The sequence below is a fragment of the Rhinatrema bivittatum genome, chromosome 5, assembly GCF_901001135.1.
Source record: "Rhinatrema bivittatum chromosome 5, aRhiBiv1.1, whole genome shotgun sequence".
NCBI lineage: Eukaryota > Metazoa > Chordata > Amphibia > Gymnophiona > Rhinatrematidae > Rhinatrema > Rhinatrema bivittatum.
The window spans coordinates 237761247-237783652 of NC_042619.1; the positions used below are offsets into that span (position 1 = coordinate 237761247).

Sequence of the window (22406 nt, forward strand, 5' to 3'; positions counted from 1 at the left end):
CATAAGATTTGCAGCAACAAATGAATGCAACATAAGAATGTTCCCGTATAAAGCAAAATACACTGAAAACATACAAAAATAATCTTCCAAACAAAGACCTGGATAAAATAGTAGAGTTGTTGTGCCAGTCCATGCATAAATTAAACCATAAATTATAATGCTCTTTTTAAGGACTAACAATACATTTCTTGAGGAGCTTTTGGGATTTACGCTCAGGTCATAGCAAAATATGACCGCACTCCAACTCACTTACATTTTCTGGCAAATGCCGTTTTGCTCTGACCTGCTTATTCTCTTTGGTCCTGAAGAAAGGGGTATAAATGCCCAAAAACTGCTCAAATGTATTAACATTAGTCCAAAATAAACGTGTTTCTAGTGTGTTGGCATTTACTTTTGTCCAAACAAGAAAACTGAAATGCCTTTGGTCGCTTTTAAAATCTCTTTATGCTGAACTGGATTTTGTAGAGTCTGAACTCCTGTTTCAAAGTGTATTTTGCATCTGGTAAGACGACATATTAAAAACACTTTCGGGCTTCACAGAGACATCTTACTTGGCATCTGGGGATGAACAGGTATATTAGGACTACCTGTCTAGTGACAGAATTTCTAATGCTAAATCCCTGCATAAGGGAATTTTGCTAGGCGACGCTGGTCTCTGATATGGACCTCGACTGTTTGCTTACACTGTTTCAGCAGAGACGTAATCTTGAGGGTCAGTGATCAATGGGACTAGAGCTACTCAAGCCTATATGGAGAGGAAAAATGGTTTTGTATAGCAGGAAGTCTTACATGAGGGGAGGAAAATCAGCCTGCGTTATGGTAGTCACAAATGCCAAGAGCAGGTATTAGAGTGTACAAAGTATCTTCATCAGAAGTAACACCAAGTTCAACGCTTCCAGACACAGTGCCTTCTCTGATTCTGGTACCACTGAAGGGAAAGTCTTGACATGAGATCAGTGGAAGCCATTACCGAGAGAAGCGGATTCTTGGCTCTAACATTGCTTGCAACCAGCCTGGTGGTTCTCATGCGGTGAACCTGTGTTTGATTCCCAAGTCAGCTGGGGGTTCCCCCCCCCCCCCCGAGGATGCTGTGATGGCAGCATTCCCAGCCCCTAGAGGTGGAAGTCCAAGTCATCGTGCACCAGCCAACACCCCGGGCCCACGATCACAGGGGTTCCAGAAGCGGTCCCCAGCACAGGACTGTCTCTCTGACTACAGGAGAGAAACTGGAAGGGAAACATAAGATGGGGGTGGTTGATGAATGAAGGCTGATGGTGCCAGATCCCAAACCTGGTTCCGACTGAGCTAGAAGCACAGAGGAGGAGAAAACCGTTGGGTCAACCACCCCCACAGTGCCTGTATAGTGGGATGTGTTTTTTTTTCTCTCCATCTCTGCAGTTCATAGGGAGCTAACCTAGGAGTAAGGTTCTGGATTATCTGCAGAATTTACGGAGACTAAACATTCTTGTGCACAGATTAATCAGGGTACAAAGAAATCTGTTTTTATGAGACTTGCTTCCACCAACCAAGATTTAAGACTCTTTCTTCTTCACAGAAACACAGCATACAGATTTTTACGTTTGGACTTTGATTGATAAAAAGATTCAGCGTGACTGCACTACATATGTGCACTTCTACAATACAGCACTGGGTAGCATATAACCACTTTAACCCTTTCCAAACTATAAAAAGACAAATCGGTGCAATCTGTGCGTGAATTAGGATTTTATACCACCAATGTTTTGTTTTGGTTTTCTCTGCTACCTTCTATTACCCATAAAGTTTGGTCATGGATACTAATTGATAAATAAATGCTGGTAGAATGTGCAACATGTTTTTTTGTTTTGTTTTGTTTTTTTTTTTAATCACATTAACTGGTCACCAGCAGTGTTGCAATGCCCCGAAAAAGAGGTGGTACAAACAATAACTTTCAATATGTTTCCACGGACTGGAAGTAAAAGCTTTGCCTTTGGTGGGGGAAAGTGGGGGCTGGAAGGGATTGTGAGAGCGACAAAATCTCCAGTACGGTCAATGATATGGTCTAGATCAGCAACCCCTGCGGAGGTTTGTTTTTTTTTTTTTAAACATACATCTGGTGCAGCATTTGTCACAGCAAAATGATTTAGCAAGAAAACAAAAAAATAACATAAAAAAATGGAGGTATGACAAACAGTACCCAAGAGATCTAGCAGTCACCACTTTAACAGGACAAGAGAGAGTGTCAGATCCTCAACTTGCGTTTACTCAAACAGAGAAATAGACAAACATGAATATTCCGACCAAGCACACGCATGCCAGGCCAACATTGAGTATCCGTTTCACAGCTAGAGGCTCTTCCAGCATCTGCAGGCACAACATTTCGTCCTCCATGGCATCTTGAGCTGCTCTCTTGTTCACATTTTCACTTTTATAGCCACAGAACCAATCCAAGCACGTAATGCATTTGCCTTGGCTGCCCGTCTCCTCCTCCTCCTCCCTCTGGGCCTGCCCCATAAGAGCTGCTTGTCCATTTGTGTAACAATCCACCGGTGTCTCTGCTTCCGATGTGCTTAAAGGACTCACTGGATTATCATCTCTCGGAGAGCCCAAGACTGCAAAATCCTCCATGTGGACGCGCCCGGTTTGCTCCTCTGATCTTCCATTTGGTATCATTTGTTTAGCATCACTGCATTTAAGGTAGTTCTTTTCAGGTGATTTGTACTGATCTTTCTCCAGAGAAATACTTTGCTTTATAGTTTTGTTCTTCAATGCCCAGAAAGTGGTTGTTCTAATCTGTTCCTTTTTAGGGGGTGGTGTAAGAAGGCTTATTATGACTGCAACAGCCCCCGTGATCCAAAATAAAGCAGTAGCTACGTACATATAATGGATTCTCTTGATGAAGCTTGGCCTGTTGTCCACTTGATCACATTCTGGGGCACGGTACACAAATGCCAGAACCAGGCGCACTGCTCCCAGGACAAACCCCACCATGCCACCATAGAATGCCCCTTGTTCATTGCAACGCTTCCAAAATATGCCCAGCAGAAAGAGAGCTGCCACTGGTGGAGTCAGGTAGTCCGCAACTTCCTGAATGTAAAGGTACATCTGACCTCCTTGCATTTCCACAATGATTGGTACCCACGCAATGCTTATGACTACCATGAACACAACAAAGACTCTTCCCACAAGCATAAGCTCACGAGATGTTGCACTCTTTCGGATGAACTTGTAGATGTCAAGTGTAAAAATGGTGCTGGCGCTGTTAAATATAGAGTCCAAGTCACTCATAAGGGCTGCAATCATCACGGCCATCATAAGTCCTCGCAGGCCAACTGGTAGAATCCGCATCACCAAACGTGGATAGGCAATATTGGAGCATCCAGCTCGGCTACCACAAACTTGCAGACAGTGCTCTGGATTGATGCATGCAATGTCATCCACATAAAGAATTCTTGAAACCATTCCTGGAATAACTATAATAAACATAGGTAAGAGCTTTAACATACCAGCCATTAACGTGGCTCCTTTGGCATGAGCAATGTTTTTAGCTGCTAGCACCCTCTGAACAATGACTTGGTCAGCACACCAATACCACACGGAGGCTGGGGTCTGCCCCAGGATAAATCCAGGCCAGGGAATATCTTCATCTGTTGGCTCCCGCAACATCTTCAGAGAATCTGGCTTCGGGTTGACGTGGCATGAATTGGAATTGGTGAAGTTATGGGTCAACAAGATCGATGTAATGTTTGGTGTTGCCAGCATGTACTTCCTTTTAATTTCTTCAAGCCCACCGACCTCCATAAAACTTATAGCCATAAGGGTGAGAGCGCCAGTCACCATGAGCAAAGCCTGCAGTGTGTCTGTATATATGACTGCCACTAGGCCACCAGTGACAGTAAGTAGTGCAGTCATTCCAATTAGTAGGATGACAGACAAATATAGATTCCAACCCAGAGACTCTTGAATAAATAATGCCCCAGAATACAGGTCTACTGAGAGCTTGGTGAAGATATACAAAATTAGAGACAGCATGGCAAAATAAACTTGAATTCTATGTCCTCCAAAACGTTTGGATAAGTACTCAGGCATGGTGTACACTCCTGACCGTATGTAGACAGGGATGAAGATCCATCCTAAGAGCTGCAGTAGCAGTAGGGCATTGAACTCCCAGGCACCCACAGCAAATCCACTCGCTGCTCCGGATCCGGCAAGCCCAATGAAGTGTTCGCTGCCAATGTTGCTTACAAACAACGAAGCACCAATAGCTGCCCAGGTCATAGAGCGCCCGGCCAAAAAGTAACCACTCACAGTACTCCGGTTGGACTTCCACATAGCAAAAAATCCAATGCACAACACAAGTACGAAATACAGTGCCACAATGGCAATGTCTGCCGCTTCCAGCGAAGCCCTCATGTTTGGAAAGCAAAAAAGCACCTTTAGACGTAGAATTTTAAAAAAAGTTTTACAAAATGCAACTTGTGCGGTCCTTTGTCCTTTGGTTTGCTGTCTTGACAGTGGCTTCTGTGGGTCAGCGTAGCGAGATTATTTTCTCAACTTGAACTTTTGAGGACTTAGTGGGTACGTTTAAAAATAACATTCCACAAGACCATCAGCATTTAAATTTGATGTTGAAGAAAATTCTTAAAACTTCCGCTAAGTCTAGGGAAGCCTACTGTAATCAACCCTGCAAGGCAGCAAAGACAAAAGATAAAAAAAAAAAAGATAGAATTAGAAATGGTAACTCATTCTGGAAAGAATGACACTCAAACTTTATTTCTACACAGACAACCGGAAGAAACCGAAAAAGAACTTCCTCTACACGTAACATTGATCATTCTACAAAAACAAAAAAAAAAAAACACGCATGGAAAGAAATGTGCTCCAAATATTGCTGTTATACACATTTTAAATATTCCCTTTGACAAAAAACTTCCTCCTTTATTGCAGCAGTACATTCTAAATAACATAACATCAAAGTTAGCTATTACAAGTAGAAATAGCTAGCCACAGCCCTATAGAGGCCAATGCTCTGCCGCTGGCTGGCTGAACAAATTAGCCAGATAAACTCTCCGGCTAACTTGGCTGAGATATTCAGCCACAGGGCTGTCGCTGAACATATTCAGCTATCTCGCAGTTAGCTGATTAAGCTTATCTGATTAACCAAAGGACAGCCAAATAACTATCCTACACTTACCTGGCTAACTAAACAAGATAATATTGAAATATCAGCATTTCTCCAGTTAAGTTAGCTGGATAAGTTGTTCTGCCCTGGAATGCCCCATCCCTTCCCTCACTTAGCCAGAAAACTACTTAGCTGGATAAATAATTAGCCAATTAATTCCAAACTTAACCGGCTAAGTAGTGCTGAACATCGACCTCACAGTTATCCTTTTCACAGAACACCCTCACTGCCTCCTCCAAAGTTTTTCTTCAGTTACAATTTCTCTTGTCCTGTCTTAGCCCCATATCTGATCAATCAACTGGATCCCATCAGAGCATCTCACGGTCAACTCTACGACAGGGTTCCAAAGAAGGTGGGCTGTCAACCAGCAAGAAGAGAGGAAAACCCACAATCAACCATCGTACAACACATTCAGCAGTCCATATGAAATGAGATAGTCGTACATTCCAATCCCAGTGAATAGCTTTTGATTCATACACATTACCACATCACAAAATCCCAGCTACTCGCCAGAGGACTCCCACAGGACAACATTAATTAAGTAATGCAATGAAGCAGAAGCGTCCATTATGTTAGCATAACACGGCACAAGGAGTGCCATGTTAAATACCTGGCCATCCCTCCCTCCATCATATGTCACAAGATGGTCTTGACACACTCTCAAGGATAGGTTGGGGACAGGGGGTGATGGGTGTCTGTGTGTGTACGTAACTGTTACTTACATCCCCTTTGGTGCCATAATGCTAACGTATGGCCTACCTCGTGAAGAAGATGGCAAGTGGAGAAGTGGCAGGAGGGGGAAAACGTAGAGATACTGGAATGCAGTAGGACAGATACTAGCACATCTACTCATGGCCCATGCCTACATTCAAACCATGCGATCATTTAAATGCTTAAATGTTAAAGCTGAGAAGCAACAATTGAGCTAAATGTAATCTAAAATGCAATTATTGAAGTAGACCCCAAACTGTAAAGTTTGGGAACCCTCCTCATAACAGGAAGGCAACGTGGAAGTTGCCAAAACCAAAAAGTGCCTCTGAGCCCCCTGAAAATAAAGCAGGAAGCTTTACAATTGTGGTTTGTAAACAGCGGTTAATGAATCCCTAAGCTAAGGTGATGGTAGAAATGCTGAACTTGTGTGGTAACCAATGAAGATGTGTTACATACCAGATCTTCAGTCAGCCCACTCAGCCACATGCCCTTCTGACACCGCAAAACCTATCCACGTTAGCAAGCTTACTGGCTTCACGATCCACTGCCGAAGCAGCCAGTGTTATTAATCCGAGAGCCCACACCTACCTTACTCTTCCCTCAACTGTGCCCACTCTCTGCATGCAGACAAGACACTTTGTGATGGAGCCGGAACCAATGTCAGAAACAATGCAAGCCATGGATAGGAAAAAAAAAAAAAGACAACACACTTCAGGAGCTCAAGAGCGGGAAGAAAAATCCACTTTTCTTAAAATCGGTTAACTTAGCAGTTATCATTATGCATATTTGTGGCAGATGGCCAGTGTGCAAGCCAACCCCTTATGTATGGAATGTTATACAGACAATAAACCATTCCGTAGCTATGCAAAGAATTCATCTTCAACAAGCGAGATTAACAATATCCTACTGAGCTAACAAAAAAAAAAAAAAAGGGCAAGGCATGTGAAGTACTACAGGCAGGGAATACTCTTACGCAACACTCACTGCTTCATAAAGATGAATTCTGTGTAGTATTGATTTGAAGTATATTTTCGTTTTTTTTAACCATTCTGTAATTAGGCTCTTTTCCTCAATCTCATGTTCTTCATCAGTCTATTTTATTTTTCATGAAAACCCTCTTTCCCCCTACAGTCTTCTGTTTTCTTCCTCCTCTACAACCTCATCTTGTGCCTCCCTCTTCTACAGACACATCACCTTCTCTTCCCCTTTAGCCCTTACTCAACAATCTTTTCATTCCCTTCACTTTCTCCATCCATCCACAACCTTGTGAGCCCCCCTTCCCCTTCTTCCCACCACTGGAGATAGGATCACACTCCCTCTGTCATTTTTGGTCCCCTGCCTATGCCTCACTCTTTCCCTCTTTTGTTCAATTTTCCCCCTTGATTAGGGCGCTAACAGCAGCCTTCAATAATTCCTACTGTCTCCCATAACACTGGTCCTCCTGTGGTCACAAGTGCAGAAGACTATGATAAAATGAGGCAATCAGAAAAAAAAAAAAAAAAACCCCTAAAAGGAGCTATCGCAAAGGTTAAAAGTTTGCATGCAGCATGGATTTGGTTTCAAAATGTATAACGCTCCGGCGTAAGTTCCTGTTCATTGTACACCGACGTGATATCTTTGATGAGCGGCGGTATATAAAAAACTATAAATAAATAAATAAATAAAACACCATCTTGGAAGCCCAGATGGGATGTAGGTTCATGCATTAAGAAAAAGGTAGAAAGACTACCAAATGACATCCAACATGATTAAAGGGTGAGGAGAAAGAGGCTATTGAAGCCAAAAGGACATCTTTTGAAAGATGGAAGATGGATCCAAATGAAGAAAATAAGAAAAGAGAATAAAGCACTGGCACGTTAGATGTAAAGTATTAACAAGACAGGCCAAAAGAGAATCTGAAAAGAAACTTACCAGTGAGGCAAAAACTCAACATAAAACCTTTTTCATGTATATTCAAAGTAAGAACATAAGAACATAAGAAATTGCCATGCTGGGTCAGACCAAGGGTCCATTAAGCCCAGCATCCTGTTTCCAACAGAGGCCAAACCAGGCCACAATAACCTGGCAATTACCCAAACACCTAGAAGATCCCATGCTACTGATGCAATTAATAGCAGTGACTATTCCCTAAGTAAACTTGATTAATAGCAGTTAATGGACTTCTCTTCCAAGAACTTATCCAAACCTTTTTTGAACCCAGCTACACTAACTGCACTAACCACATCCTCTGGCAACAAATTCCAGAGATTTATTGTGCGTTGAGTGAAAAGAATTTTCTCCGATTAGTCTTAAATGTGCTACTTGCTAACTTCATGGAATGCCCCCTAGTCCTTCTATTATTCGAAAGTGTAAATAACCGAGTCACATCTACTCGTTCAAGACCTCTCATGATCTTAAAGACCTCTATGATATCCCCCCTCAGCCGTCTCTTCTCCAAGCTGAACAGCCCTAACCTCTTCAGCCTTTCCTCATAGGGGAGCTGTTCCATCCCCTTTATCATTTTGGTTGCCCTTCTCTGTACCTTCTCCATTGCAACTATATCTTTTTTGAGATACGGCGACCAGAATTGTACACAGTATTCAAGGTGTGGTCTCACCATGGAGCGATATAGAGGCATTATGACATTTTCCGTTTTATTAACCATTCCCTTCCTAATAATTCCTAACATTTTATTTGCTTTTTTTTTGACTGCTGCAGCACACTGAGCTGACGATTTCAATGTATTATCTACTATGACGCCTAGATCTCTTTCTTGGGTGGTAGCTCCTAATATGGAACCTAACATCGTGTAACTACAGCTAGGGTTATTTTTCCCTATATGCAACACCTTGCACTTGTCCACATTAAATTTCATCTGCCATTTGGATGCCCAATCTTCCAGTCTTGCAAGGTCCTCCTGTAATGTATCACAGTCTGCTTGTGATTTAACTACTCTGAATAATTTTGTATCATCTGCAAATTTGATAACGTCACTCATCGTATTCCTTTCCAGATCATTGATATATATATTGAAAAGCACCGGTCCAAGTACAGATCCCTGAGGCACTCCACTGTTTACCCTTTTCCACTGAGAAAATTGACCATTTAGTCCTACTCTCTGTTTCCTGTCTTTTAACCAGTTTGTAATCCACGAAAGGACATCGCCTCCTATCCCATGACTTTTTAGTTTTCGTAGAAGCCTCTCATGAGGGACTTTGTCAAACGCCTTCTGAAAATCCAAATACACTACACAGGAGTCAGTTGGCTCATTACGTAACTGAGGGGTAGAACGGGCACTCAGGTAAGAAAAAGCCATAGCAGAAAAATTAAAATGAATTATTTGCTTGGATTTTTACTTAGGTTGTCTCCTCAATACCTCCTATGTCAGAAACATTCTTTGGAGGGGGTGATGATTCAGAGGAATTTAAGCAAAGCATAGTGATCCCAGATCTAATAGAGCAGATCGACAAACTAAAGAGTAACAAATCACTGGTAACTGATGGCATACGCCCCACATTTCTGAAAGAATTAAAAAATTAAGTTACAGACTTATTACTAGTAATCTCTCATTTATTACTCTCTGCTTTTCTATCCTTTAGTCAGTTACCAATCCACAATAGGACATTGCCTCCTATCCCATTCATTTTAAAATTTCCTCAATCTCTCATGAGGAACTTTGTCAAATACCTTCTGAAAATCCAGATACAAATATAAATAGATTGACTCACCCATATCCATATGTTTGTTAACCCCTTCAAAAACAATCTAACAGATTTATAAGGCAAGACTTCCCTTTGTTAAATCCATGTTACCTCTGCTCCATTAATTTGTGACTATCCAGACGGTCGGCAGTTTTGTTCTTCAGAATTACTTTTACCATTTTTCCTACCACAAACATTGGGCTCACCAGTCTGGAGTTGCCTAGATCATCTTAGAGCCTTTTTTTTTTTTTTTTTAAATGGCTGTTATGTTGGCTACCCTTTAATCCTGATTTGAATGAGTAAAGAATATTATAATGCCTCTGTATCAAGCCATAGTGCAACTGCACTTTGTGAGTATTGTGTTTAGTTCTGGTCACCCCATCTCAAAAACGATATAGTGGAACTAGAACAGGTGCAGAGATAGGGTCCAAAATGATAAAAAGGGATGGAGGCTCCCCTATGAGGAAAAGCTAAACAGGTTAGGGCTCTTCAGCCTGGAGAAGAGACAACCAAGAGAAAATATGATAGATCTAAAAAACTCTTGTGGGGTGGAAATGGATAAATAATGATTATTGGACTTTTCCTCCATGAGCTTGTCTAACCATTATTAGTCATGTGGACTTTTGGAAAGCACCTGCTTATCCTTGGTTATATTTATTCTTTGGGATCTTGCCAGGTACTTGTGACTTGGATTGGCCACCGTCAGAGATGGGATGCTGGGCTTGATGGGCCTTTGGCCTGACCCAGTATGGAATTTATGTTCCCTTAAAACTTACTTAATACTGCACTTTGGTCAGCTTGTAGACAGCACCAACATGGAAAGTGTGGTGAATGCATGGAACAGCCTCCCGGTGGAGGAGGTGGAGACAAGGTCAGTATCTGAATTCAAAAAAGGCACGGGACAAGCACAGGAGATTTTTCAGGGAGTGGTGACGATTATAGAGCTGAGCAGGTGGGTGGATGGGCAGACTAGATAGGCCGCATGGTCTTTTTCTACTATCATGTTCCAATGTAACGGTACCAAACGCAACCCTCCTTCCCATGGTTGAGGGCCTGTTCAGTAGGAACTCTTTCCCAAGAGCAGGAGTGTGCACTGAGGACTCAGGTCTGGGCTCCTGCTTGGTGGCCTACAGCATGCCATTACTCAACCTCTCTTGCCATAGGAATTCCTGAGAGAGAAACTGCAGTACCAACCGGGAGGGAAATTCAAAGTCCTATGGTGTATATATCAAGTTTCAAACTTCAGAAAAGAAATCACTTAAAAAGAAAAAAAGTCCTCCTTGGAGGGTTACAATATTAAATATTTTTAGGAAGCCTTTAAACCTAGCTATTGATGGTGCTGACCAAACTAAGATTAAGGACCAGTTACAACAAGCAGCAGACATAACCTGAAAGGGACTCTGGATACATCTAAAGCCATGAAAATATTCTCACTTCAGTGCACTAAGACAATAGGAAATTCACAGAGTACATTCTGAACCTAAAATAAGGCTCGCTTGCATGACAAGTCTCCTGGGGCTTAAAATATCAAGAAAGTCTGAGACTGCACCTGGAGAGGGCAGCAAGTAATTATATCCCGTCCTCAGAAGACTGGGAGAAACAGGTTGGAAAAGAAAATGGGGGAGGGGGGTCAGTAGGTCAACATATAGTCTGATGAAAAAGCAAGAGAGCTTCCTGGTTTGTGGATGTCAGTCTGTGGCCGACGGGGGAAGGACCCATTCCCTTACCCACCTGCTAATGATTCTTCAGAGATAATTAGGGGCCCTCTGGAGTGCAAATTTTCTTCTTACCAGACCAGTTTTGTGTTTGCACTCATTTTACACGAGGAAATACTAGTGGCACCAACACAAGAACACAGTGATCTGCTACAAGCCTGCCCACTTTACAAAAAGTCTATGAGTTTCTGACTAATTCATTAGTCCAAAAGTTCTTACCCAACAGTTTTATGTTCAAGGAGGGACCACTGTGGCTACAAGCCTCTTGTTGCCAAGATGAACATTTGACTTGCTTCATCTTTCTGTATTGAAGATGCACAACCTGGAAACCCCAGGTCCATGCGCTGCCAAACTCTGTTCCTGGATCTCTCAAACTGCAGTTTTAAGGGAGAAGCACCATCTCCTTTGACAGTGCACAGGATACAGCTCTCATCCATTTGAATAAGTTGATGCAACACTGATACACAATTCAGCTAACAAGAAACACACCATGGACGTACTCAAACCAGGAGACTTGAGTGGGGAGAGGGTTATGTTGACCTCTGGAGCCGGGATGTGCAGCTGCCTTCTACTGAGCCTTACTGGCTCACAGAGCAAGGTAGGAACAGCAGACACAAAGTCAGCAGTTCTCAGGACCTATCTAGCCATTCTGGATAAAAAGACTTGAGTATGCGTGAGATATACACTTGGAGGCATGCATGCAAATATCTCATGTATATTTATTCTGGATAGCTTCAAAAACAGACTGGCTAGGTGGGTCTCAAGGACTGGGCTGAGAGCCACTGCCAGACCTAGCAAAACGAGGGAACAGTTGATGCCTGTTGAAAGCTACGGTGCATATTTGAAGGGCCGTAGGCCATACTGGTTCATCAGGAACTGGCTCAGCAAAACTGCCCAATCCTGTTGCTTCAATCTATGTATATTTGCTGCTGCACCACAGGCAACACAAGTACAAAATAGTTCACTTAGCACCAAACATGCATGAAAAAATATGAACAGGAATGACATTAAAATATACATTTCTTATTCAAGTTTTTTTTGTTTTTTTTACAGTGACCTGGATCACATCTGAATGCTGCTTTAAACTCCCCACACTGGCAGAACAGCGGCAATATGCAAACTGAACCAGTTCGACTGGCGAAGACTTCTGAGCTCCATTTACACTCAGAAATTGTACTGTCTAACTGGCACCCGGGATCTCGCCTCTCTTAACTTCTTCAAATTGGATATTTAAAAAGTTAACAGAAAAAATTCTCACTCCCTTCACACACACACACACACAGTCTTCTTTTCAGAGCAGCCAGCACCCCGAAAGAATCTGTCCCTGAGCCTAAGTAATGCTATACCCAATACCAAATACAGCTCTGGCTATGCGATAACCAAAGGCAGAGCCTGTAAAGGGCAAGAGCCTCATCTTTTCCTCAACATTAAGATCAAGCACTCCAAAAATACTAACATTCAACTTGTAACTATTAAGTAGCACAAGGCATTGTTAGGGTAAGGAATCATTAAAAGCTGAATGTTTGGGTTTTTTTTGTAAGGTCTGACGTTACTCGAGAAGTAAAAGCTCATTGAAGAATCAGCTTTTTAGCCTGGCAGCTTTGAACTGTGAATAGGTTGCACGCACACACACACCCTAAAAAGAATTCAATACTATTTCAATTCAACGGATTTATAGCTCAAGTCGAACAATGCACATCCAGGGCATAATTGGTAAACTGGTTCTCTCCATGCCAGTTACAGAGTGGAGGAGTAGCCTAGGGGCTGAAAACCTAGGATTCAAATCCCACTGACAGCTTGTGTGACCTTTGACAAGGCCCTTCACTCTCCAGCACCTCAGGTACAATCTTGCAGGATTTCAGCAACCAGTTCCAACGCTCGGATTAAAAAAGGTTTTTAACTCCCGACGCAGCAACTTCATTTATTTATATTCCACTTCCCAACACTTCTAAACAGATTAGCTTCAAGTACTGAGGGTATTTCTCTATCCCCCGAGGGCCCACAATCGAAGGGACCTATTTACTGAAGGTTTTCTCCCATTTGTGTCTGTGGGGGAAAATGCTCAGTAAAATCGGGCCCTAAATTTGTACCTGAGACGACAAAGGATAAAGTGACTTGCCCAAAGTCACAAAGGAGCATCAGTGGGATTTGAACCCTGGTTTTTCCTGATTCACAGTCTTGCTACTCCAACCACCAGGCTGCTCTTCATGCATCAGGAGTTTAAAAAAAAAGGGGCAGGTTGCCTTTAAAAACTCGAGAAGCGGAGTTGGGGTATCCCTGACAAACGCTTAAAAGCCCTAAAAAAAAAAAAAAGGGGGGGTGGGGGAGACAAGTGGATACAAAATTTTAAAAGGTCTGCAGATCTTATCTGGGTAAGTGGTGGCAGCTCCCTAACTTACCTGGCAGAGGGTGAGAGCTGCCGGACAAGTCCGTACTTATCCAGCCAAGCAGTGGTGAGCTGTGTCAGATAGCCGGAGAAGTACCAACCTATCCGGCTATCTGGCAGCGCTTTCCCTCTTAAGTCTGTCCTTAAATAAACAATAGGTTTATTTAAAGAATCTGCACTGCCTAGGAAGAGAGCCCTTAAACAAACAATAGGTTTAAATAAACCTGACTACTGGTTTCTGAAACTTAATGAGGCGGAGTGTACAGACAACTCCCTCATTCCACCTTTAAGGATCCCCGTTCAAGGTTTTAACCGAGTCCTCCTCTTAAGGCAGAAAGCCGCAAGGGATTCTCGGTGAAGGAAGGGGTCCCTTCACCTTACCATAACAACCCAGGATTAGAAAAGCTTGGGGAGGCCCCAGGGAGCTGGTAGGACCTCCCGAATCACCCAGACAGTGGACATTTATCTGTTACTTGTGCCCGAAACAAGATGAGCTACTACCTTGATTCTTGTATCTCTGAAACACTGTAAATAAATATCTGCATCATAACTAAGTTGGACAGTCTTATTATATTCCTGAGCTATTCCTGCTGTTGCTGCAGGCCTGAAGGCACTACATGTGGTGTTAGTTCGGGGATATTTTTTGCTTAAGCGGGAAGCACAAGTAAAAACCCACAGCCTCCAAGAAGAAAAAAAATGCTTGCAGAGTTTTTTCCTGGGGCCTTCTTACTTCAGATTCTACTACAGCAGGCCAAGGGGACTATGCCCACTTGGGCAGTCAGGGGGCATAAGAACATAAGAAGTTGCCATACTGGGTCAGACCCAGGGTCCATGAAGCCCAGCATCCTGTTTCCAACAGTGGCCAATCCGGGTTACAAATACCTGGCAAGTACCCAAACATTAAGTAGATCCCATAATACTAATGCCAGTAATAGCAGTGGCTATTCCTTAAGTCAACTTGATTAATGGACTTCTCCTCCAAGAACTTATCCAAAACTTGTATAAACCCAGCTACACTAACTGCACTAACCACATCCTCTGGCAACAAATTCCAGAGCTTAACTGGGTGTTGCATGAAAAAGAATTTTCTTCAATTTGTTTTAAATGTGCTACTTGCTAACTTCACGGAGTGCCCCCTTGTCTTACTATTATCCAAAAGAGTAAATAACCGATTCACATTTACTTTTTCTAGACCTCTCATGATTTTCTAGACCTTTATCATATCCCTCCTCAGCTCCAAGCTGAACAGCTCTAATCTCTTTAGCTTTCCTCATAGGGGAGCAGTTCCATCCCCTTTATCTTTTTGGTCGCCCTTCTCTGTACCTTCTCTCTAGTACAACTATATCTTTTTTGAGATGCGGCAACAGAATTGTACACAGTACTCAAGGTGCGATCTCAGCATGGAGAGATAGAGGCATAAGATTTTCTGTTTTATTCCCCATTCCCTTCCTAATAATGCCTAAAATTGTTTGTTTTTTTGACTGCCTCAGCACACCGAGCCGACGATTTCAATGTATTATCCACTATGACGCCTAGATCTTTCTTGGGTGGTAGCACCTAATATGGAACCTAACATCTGTAACTATAACATGGGTTATTTTTCCCTATTATGCACTTTGCACTTGTCCACATTAAATTTCATCTGCCATTTGGATGCCCAATCTTCCAGCCTCGCAAGGTCCTCCTGTAATGTATCACAGTCTGCTTGTGATTTAACTACTCTGAATAATTTTGTATCATCTGCAAATTTGATAACCTCACTCATCGTATTCCTTTCCAGATCATTTATATATATATTGAAAAGCACCAGTCCAAGTACAGATCCCTGAGGCACTCCACTGTTTACCCTTTTCCACTGAGAAAATTGACCATTTAATCCTACTCTCTGTTTCCTGTCTTTTAACCAGTTTGTAATCCACAAAAGGACATTGCCTCCTTTCCCATGGCTTTTTAGTTTTCTTAGAAGCCTCTCATGAGGGATTTTGATCTTTAGACTAGTTTCCAAAAGTAGTAAGTTAGGGCCAGACAGGCTAGCAGGTGTTTTTTTGTTTTTTCTGCCTCATGTGAGTTATCCGTTTGGAGCTGGCCCCAAAGGGAGATAAAATGGACCAGGTAATACACATCCTGGCCACAGGACAGCAACAGCTGCAGAACACTGTAGAAACACAAACAGATAAACAGCAGCAGCTAGAAGACCAATTAACACAACAAGGTGCGGTCTTAACTCAGCTGGCTGAGGCCCTGCAGTTGGCTATGTCCAGAATCCCCTCAGGCACCTTCACAGATCCTGTTTAAGATGAAGGGAGGTGAGGACCCAGAAATCTTTCTAAAGAACTCTGAATGGACCGCCCGCCTGTTGGCCTGGCCAGGGACCAACTGGACAACTTACTTGGCTAATTTGCTCACCGGCAAGAATCAAACGGCATTCCAGGCTGCTAATCCAGAAGGGAGGGCTTCCTATAAGGATGTCAAGGCCGCTATACTACAGAGAGTGGGTACTCCCCAGAATACTGTTAGCAGCAGCTCCGACGGGCGGCCCTACAGCCCAGGGAGAGACCCTGAAACCTCTTTCTTCGTTTGAAAGATGCCAGGTGGAAGTGTCTCCAGCCGGAGGCAAGGTCGGCACTGGAAGTGGCTCATGAAATACGCCTGAAGCAGTTCCTAGATGGGTCTAGACTGGCCCATGCGGTATTGGGTCTGTTGACACGCCAGGCTCACCTGCAGAGAGCCCTGAGAGTGGTGGAAGCCTTCCACCGGGCACAGTCAATGCCCACTGGCACAAGAGGCTTAGAGAGATAGCCCAGAACAATTTATTTATTTATTTGAAACTTTTATATACCGGTATTAGTAAGCATACATCATACCGGTTCACATTGTAACTAATAGGCTGAAATTACAATCAACAGGGAGGGGAAAACCGGGGGAATATACATAGAGCAGTAAGGCATTGAAGTTAAAGCATTAAAACTGAAACGGGCTATTTACAGGTCTATATATAAAGGCTTAAAACAAGTTACATACAGAAGTCTATATACAAATGGGCTCAATTTAGGTGGGCTGGGGGGGGGGGGGGAGGTGTGAAGATTAATCTGGGTAGGCTTGTCGGAAGAGCCACGTTTTAAGTTTTTTTCTGAACTTGGAGTAACATGGCTCCAGCCTGAGTGTGGTAGGGGCCTGCAATGGATAGTGCGCGATCCCTGGTAGAGGAGAGGTGGGCTTTTTTTAAAGGGGGAATAGAGAGGGTGCCTTTGTTGACAGATCGGATGGGTCGTTCAGAGCGTGTGGGACAAAAGGGCTCGTCAAGCCAGTTAGAGTTGTAAGAGTGGATGAATTTGTGTACTATGGTTAAGATTTTAAAGAGAATACGGGATGCGATGGGGAGCCAATGGAGTTCTTTGAGTATGGGAGTAATGTGATCGGCTTTCGGTGAGTTGGTGATGACCCTGGCGATGGCATTTTGGAACATTTGTAAGGGTTTGGTGGTGGAGGAGAGTAGACCGAGGAGGAGGACATTACAGTAGTCAAGCTTAGAGGAGAGGGTCGCTTGGACGACAGTGCGGAAGTCGTGATAGTGGAGGAGGGGTCTGAGTTTCTTCAGAATATTGAGTTTGAAGAAACCTTCTTTGAGGATGGAGTTGATCTGTTTTTTTAGGTTGAGTTGTTGATCTAGAATTACCCCAAGGTCCCTTACAGTGGGTTGGGACATTATGGTGCTGAAAGCTGGGTCGTTGGAGATCAGGGGTTTAGGAGGGAGGTGGGGAGAGATAAGGAGCAGCTCTGTTTTGGAGGAGTTTAATTCCCTGGCATGGTACAGAAGACGAGGACCTCAGCAATGAACCTCCACGATAGGTGGCTCGTCCTCCATAGCCACTTTCCAGATGCCCATCTCGTCCACTATGGACAGAAAGGACACTTGGCAAGGGACTGTCGGTATGGCCATTGCAAACCTATGGACGTTTGCTTGGTGACCCAGCCAACGCATGTACTTGAAAATAACATTCTGAAGCACTGATGAACCACAACCCAAAAAAAAAACATAAGGAGCCAGGGGGGTGGGGGGTGAGAAATCAGAAGAGGCATGAACAACCCAGAAACAGTTGACGACCCTCTGTTTGTGACCTTTGTGCGGAGAATGGGCATGAAGAAGACCATTGCCCATACAGGCAGCTGGAAACCGAAGAGTCTTTAAGTGAACCTGGTAGGAGAGAAACCAGACCGGCTCTACAGGAGTGTTCTCTCTGTAAAAGCGAGGGTTATGCAAAGGAAGAATGTCCTTGGCTTGATGACCTGGACTGCGAGAGCAAATTAGCGAAACAATGTGAGAAGGAGCAAAGCTGCAATTTGTGGGTGTCCCGCCTGCAAGACATAAGGTGAAACAGGAGGGAGCCTCTACCCAGGCCTTGGTAGATTTCGGCTGTAGTAAAACGCTCGTTTGCCAGGACTGACTATTTCAAAGTCATATTAATAATAAGAAAATAGAGACATTAACGTGTATACACGGAGACGAACAAAAGTGTTCAACTTACCACGTCCTCTTCACAACTGCCGCAGGACAAGCCGTGTTAGAAGTGCCTGTCCTCTCCGAGCTTCCGTACCCAGTAGTCCTGGGTTGAGATTATCCCCATTTTGCAACCTTATGGAGACAACTCATGGATGCTGGGGACAATACAGCCGGAGGGGGGAGGCACTTAAGACAGAGCCAGAGTGTGTCCCGGGCACATTTGGACACTTGACCGGACATGGCCAAGCTGAGGGGGAGGGTATGTGACTGAGTGTGCCAACAACTCCCTCATTCTACCTTCAGGAGCCCAATTCAAGGTTTTAACCCAGTCCTCCTTAAGGCAGAATGCTGCAAAGGATTCTGGGTGAAGGGAGGTTCCCTTCACTCTACAATAAGAACCCAGGGAGCTGCAGGACCTCATGATACAGCCAGACAGTGGATAGTTACCTGTTAGTTGGCCCTGATGGAAGGTGAGCTATCATCTTGATTTTTGTATCTTTGAAGCCCTGTAAATAAATATCTGCACCATAATTAAGTTGGTTCAATCTTATATTCCTGAACTATTACTGTGGCTGCAGCAGGCCTGAATATACTATACTCAGGAACAGACTAACTATTGGGCCGATACAGTACAGTGCGCTCCGACAGAGTGCACTGTTAACCCGCCATTGGACGCGCGTTTTCCCTTACCCCTTATTCAGTAAGGGGCTGAAAACGCGCATCCATCCCGCCGAACCTAATAGTGCCCTCAACAAGCCACACATTTTGCTTTCAGAAATTAGCACCTACACAAAGGTAGGCGCTAATTTCTTCGGGCACCAGGAAAGTGCACAGAAAAGCAATAAAAACTGCTTTTCTGTGCACCCTCCGACTTAATATCATGGCGATATTAAGTCGGAGGTCCCAAAGGGTAAAAAAAGTAAAAAAAGAAAAAAAAATTGAAGTTGGCCCTCAGCTGTCGAGTCGAAAACTGGATGCTCAATTTTGCCAGCGTCCAGTTTCCAAGTCCGTGGCTGTCAGCAGGCTTGAGAATCGACCTCGGCAAAATTGAGCGTCGGCTGTCAAACTCGCTGACAGCTGCCGCTCCGTGCCAAAAGGAGGTGCTAGGGACGCGCTAGTCCCGCGGACTTTACTGAATCAGCCCGTTAGTGTCACAAATCTCCTTCGAGCTTCAATACTGCATGAACAACTTTTTTATTCCACAACCTTTGTTTACCTCTTACCCTCTAGCAGATCATCAGGCCGATACAGTAAAAATCGCGGGAGAGCGCCCAGGCCACTCTCCTGTGCGCGCGATTCAGAAAAAAAAATAATTCAAATTAGGGCCCGCAGTAAAAAGAGGCGCTAGGGACACTAGCAAGTCCCTAGCACCTCTTTTTGGTCAGGAGCAGCGGCTGTCAGCGGGTTTGACAGCCGATGCTCAATTTTGCCGGAGTCAGTTCTCAAACCGGCTGATAGCCATGGGTTCGGAAACCGGATGCTGGCAAAATTGAGTGACCGGTTTGCAACCCATGAGCCGATTTTAAATTTTTTTTTTTATTATTTTTAACTTTTGGGACCTCTGACTTAATATCGCCATGATATTAAGTCGGAGGGTGTACAGAAAAGCAGTTTTTACTGCATTTCTGTACACTTTCCCAGTGCCGAGAGAAATTAACACCTACCTTTGTGTAGGCGCTAATTTCTGAAAGTAAAATGTGCGGCTTGGCTCCACATTTTACTTTCTGTATTGCGCGGGAATAACTAATAGGGCCATCAACATGCATTCGCATGTTGCGGGCGCTATTAGTTTCCGGGGGGGGGGGGGGGGTTGGATGCGCGTTGTCAACATCCTATTACCCCTTACTGAATAAGGGGTAAAGCTAGCGCGTTGAAAACGCACGTCCAAACACGGGTTAACAGTGCGCTCCGCCGGAGCACACTGTACTGTATTGGCCTGTATATCAGTATTTACCTGTGGACATTTTAAAGCTCCCCACACCAATTGTTAAGGGTTTTAAGTTGTAGCATTGGAAACTTAAATCCAGTCTAGACTCAAATTGAATTTCCAGTGCTACGAAAGGTGTTCTGGCCAAATGCGGAGTCTCTGCATTGGAGAGTACTGTTTATGCTGTCATTTGCATGGGATTACCATGTGGGGGTGCTAAGCAGAACTCCTGTTTAGGGACACACACTTCTGCAAACAAAGCTCCTTGCTGCATCTGCAGTTAAGTTTTGTGCACAGAAAATGTGCCTTAAAAGTGCAGGCAGAAAGGTGTATTTGACATCAGCCTGTTAAAATTCAGTGTTCTGGGGACAAGGGAACATACTATGCTTACCATAGCTGCATATAAATCACCTTGAGCTATAACAAAAAAGCCTGAGCTAAATACATGCCACACAAAACCTCAAACTCATTTTAGAGTGCATGTTTTGTTGCCATCGCCGTCCACAATGCAGCTGTCCCTTGGCCAAAAACATGCTCAACCAACATAGCCCCCCTGAAAGTCAACTACTAGAATAACTTTTAAATGCATTTTCCCTTTTCTTTTGTCCTTCCACGAGTACTGTGGGTTATAAAATGTCTTCAGCACTTTTGGTATCAACAAAAAGTACTCTTAGTAGCACAGAATAGCAGAGGCAGTGACAGGACAATCAAAGGCAATATATATTGAAAGCTGATTTATATGGGGGCGGGGTGGAGGGAAAAATTCATCCAAATCATAAAAAAAAATTAGCAGAAATGCCCATCCCCTGCTATTAACTATTTACCTAGAACCATAAGGATCCAAAATAGACCCTGGAACCTAGCAACACTACAAGGCGATATCACTGGACAACCGGACAAGGACATGCAATCTATTCGGGATTCTTAACCATGTCCATATACAACAAAGAGCAAAATTGCCCATTCATCTACCGGGCAGGGTACGTAGGGTTGTAAAGTGCCTCTGCATGCAGAGTACCGCCATCCCGTCCGTGGGGGCTATCTAGGAGGTGTGCAGGGCACATCAGGAAGAGAACTCTGCCCAAGGACTCCTGGTAGGGGGCGCGCTGAGACAGCTCGGGCTTAACTCGCCGGCGAGACAAAGCCAAGGGCAGGGTGACGGTGACAGTGACAGTGACAGCGAGCGCCCCCTTCCAATCGCGCGCTGCTCCCGGGGTTAGCAGAGCTTCCCTGCCCGGCAAAACACCAGGAGCCAGGGGAATGCAGCGAGTCCCGCCGGGCCCCAGTTTGAACCACGTGTCTGCCCTCACCCTACCCTGTACACATGCTTCGGAGATACGAGGGGAAGGGGGAGGGCGCTCACCCGCTGCATGATCTTTAGGATGAGCGCCAACTCGTAACGCGGCATCTCCCTGCGCTGGCGAAACCGCTGAGACCCAGATTCGCCGCGTCCTCGGTCAGGCAAGACTCGGCGGCAGCCGCTCCGACGATAGGAGATTAAAAGAGGAAGGGGACGGGCTAGGAGTGGGGCGGAGCCGCGCAGGCGCAGCAGTGGAAGGGCATGCCCCGCCTCCCACGCTCGCGGCTCACTTGAGGTGGACTGTGGAACTCGTTCCAGCTCGGGTCCCGTCCCTTAGACCCATTGCAGGAAATAAGCACTTCCTCGTTGTCTCGTCTCTCGGAGCACACTAGGCAGTCTAGGGCTTGTTAAGCTCACCGGTGTCCCTGGCCCCAACCGCAGTGAATATGTATGAGATGAATTTGCTCATGGTCGGTCTTCAATATATGCAAATATGTTTCATACATATTCATTACTACTAGTATTATCATTTCTAAAGTGTTATTAGATGAGTGTAGTGTTGTACAGAAACACATAAGCAGAGCCATAGCCAAGCAGTTTAGCACCTATGGTAAAGTCATAAGTTCACCCCCTCTGTTCCCTTTCCCTGCTGGCCACAAACATCACTCCCCCCCCTCCCCCCTCTGTCCCCAGCCAACACCTTCTCTGTTCCCCTCCCCCCCCCAGCCACCACCATCAACATTTCTCCCCCCTCCTTGGTTGTTAATTTATCCTTTTCTCTTTTTCTTACCAAAGATGGTGGCTCCAACTGCCCTGCCCGTGCTAGCTTTATTGCTGCCCTGTGTGAACAATTACTGTACTCCCCCCGCCCCCCACACCACACACTCTGCCATTCACTCATTCTCTGTCCCGGGACTACCAAAAAAACGCCCTTCTCCCTTCAGTGACACAAACTTTAAAAACTGATACCATTCCTGCCCCCCCCCCCCCCCCCCCGGAACCATGGCTGGTGCAAGGTATTATGT

General features: G+C 44.4%; 2 protein-coding genes across 3 annotated transcripts in view; both read right to left on the reverse strand.

The window, feature by feature from the left end:
- Positions 1 to 21571, reverse strand: part of MRPS6 (mitochondrial ribosomal protein S6) — a 51135-nt gene extending 29564 nt beyond the window's left edge. The window contains exon 1 of one of the 2 annotated variants that reach the window (XM_029603533.1): positions 21445 to 21571. In XM_029603533.1, the coding sequence (XP_029459393.1) occupies positions 21445 to 21489 (45 nt within the window). In that variant the 5' untranslated portion in view covers positions 21490 to 21571. The remainder of the gene's footprint in view (positions 1 to 21444) is intronic. The other variant, XM_029603531.1, reaches the window with a different exon arrangement.
- SLC5A3 (solute carrier family 5 member 3) lies at positions 1790 to 21576 on the reverse strand. Its single transcript, XM_029603530.1, has 2 exons — positions 21445 to 21576; positions 1790 to 4663 (listed from the first exon to the last, which is right to left on the reverse strand). The coding sequence occupies exon 2, from the start codon at positions 4390 to 4392 to the stop codon at positions 2245 to 2247; it is 2148 nt and encodes a 715-aa protein (XP_029459390.1). The 5' UTR covers positions 4393 to 4663; positions 21445 to 21576; the 3' UTR covers positions 1790 to 2244.
- Positions 21577 to 22406: the final 830 nt, after the last annotated feature.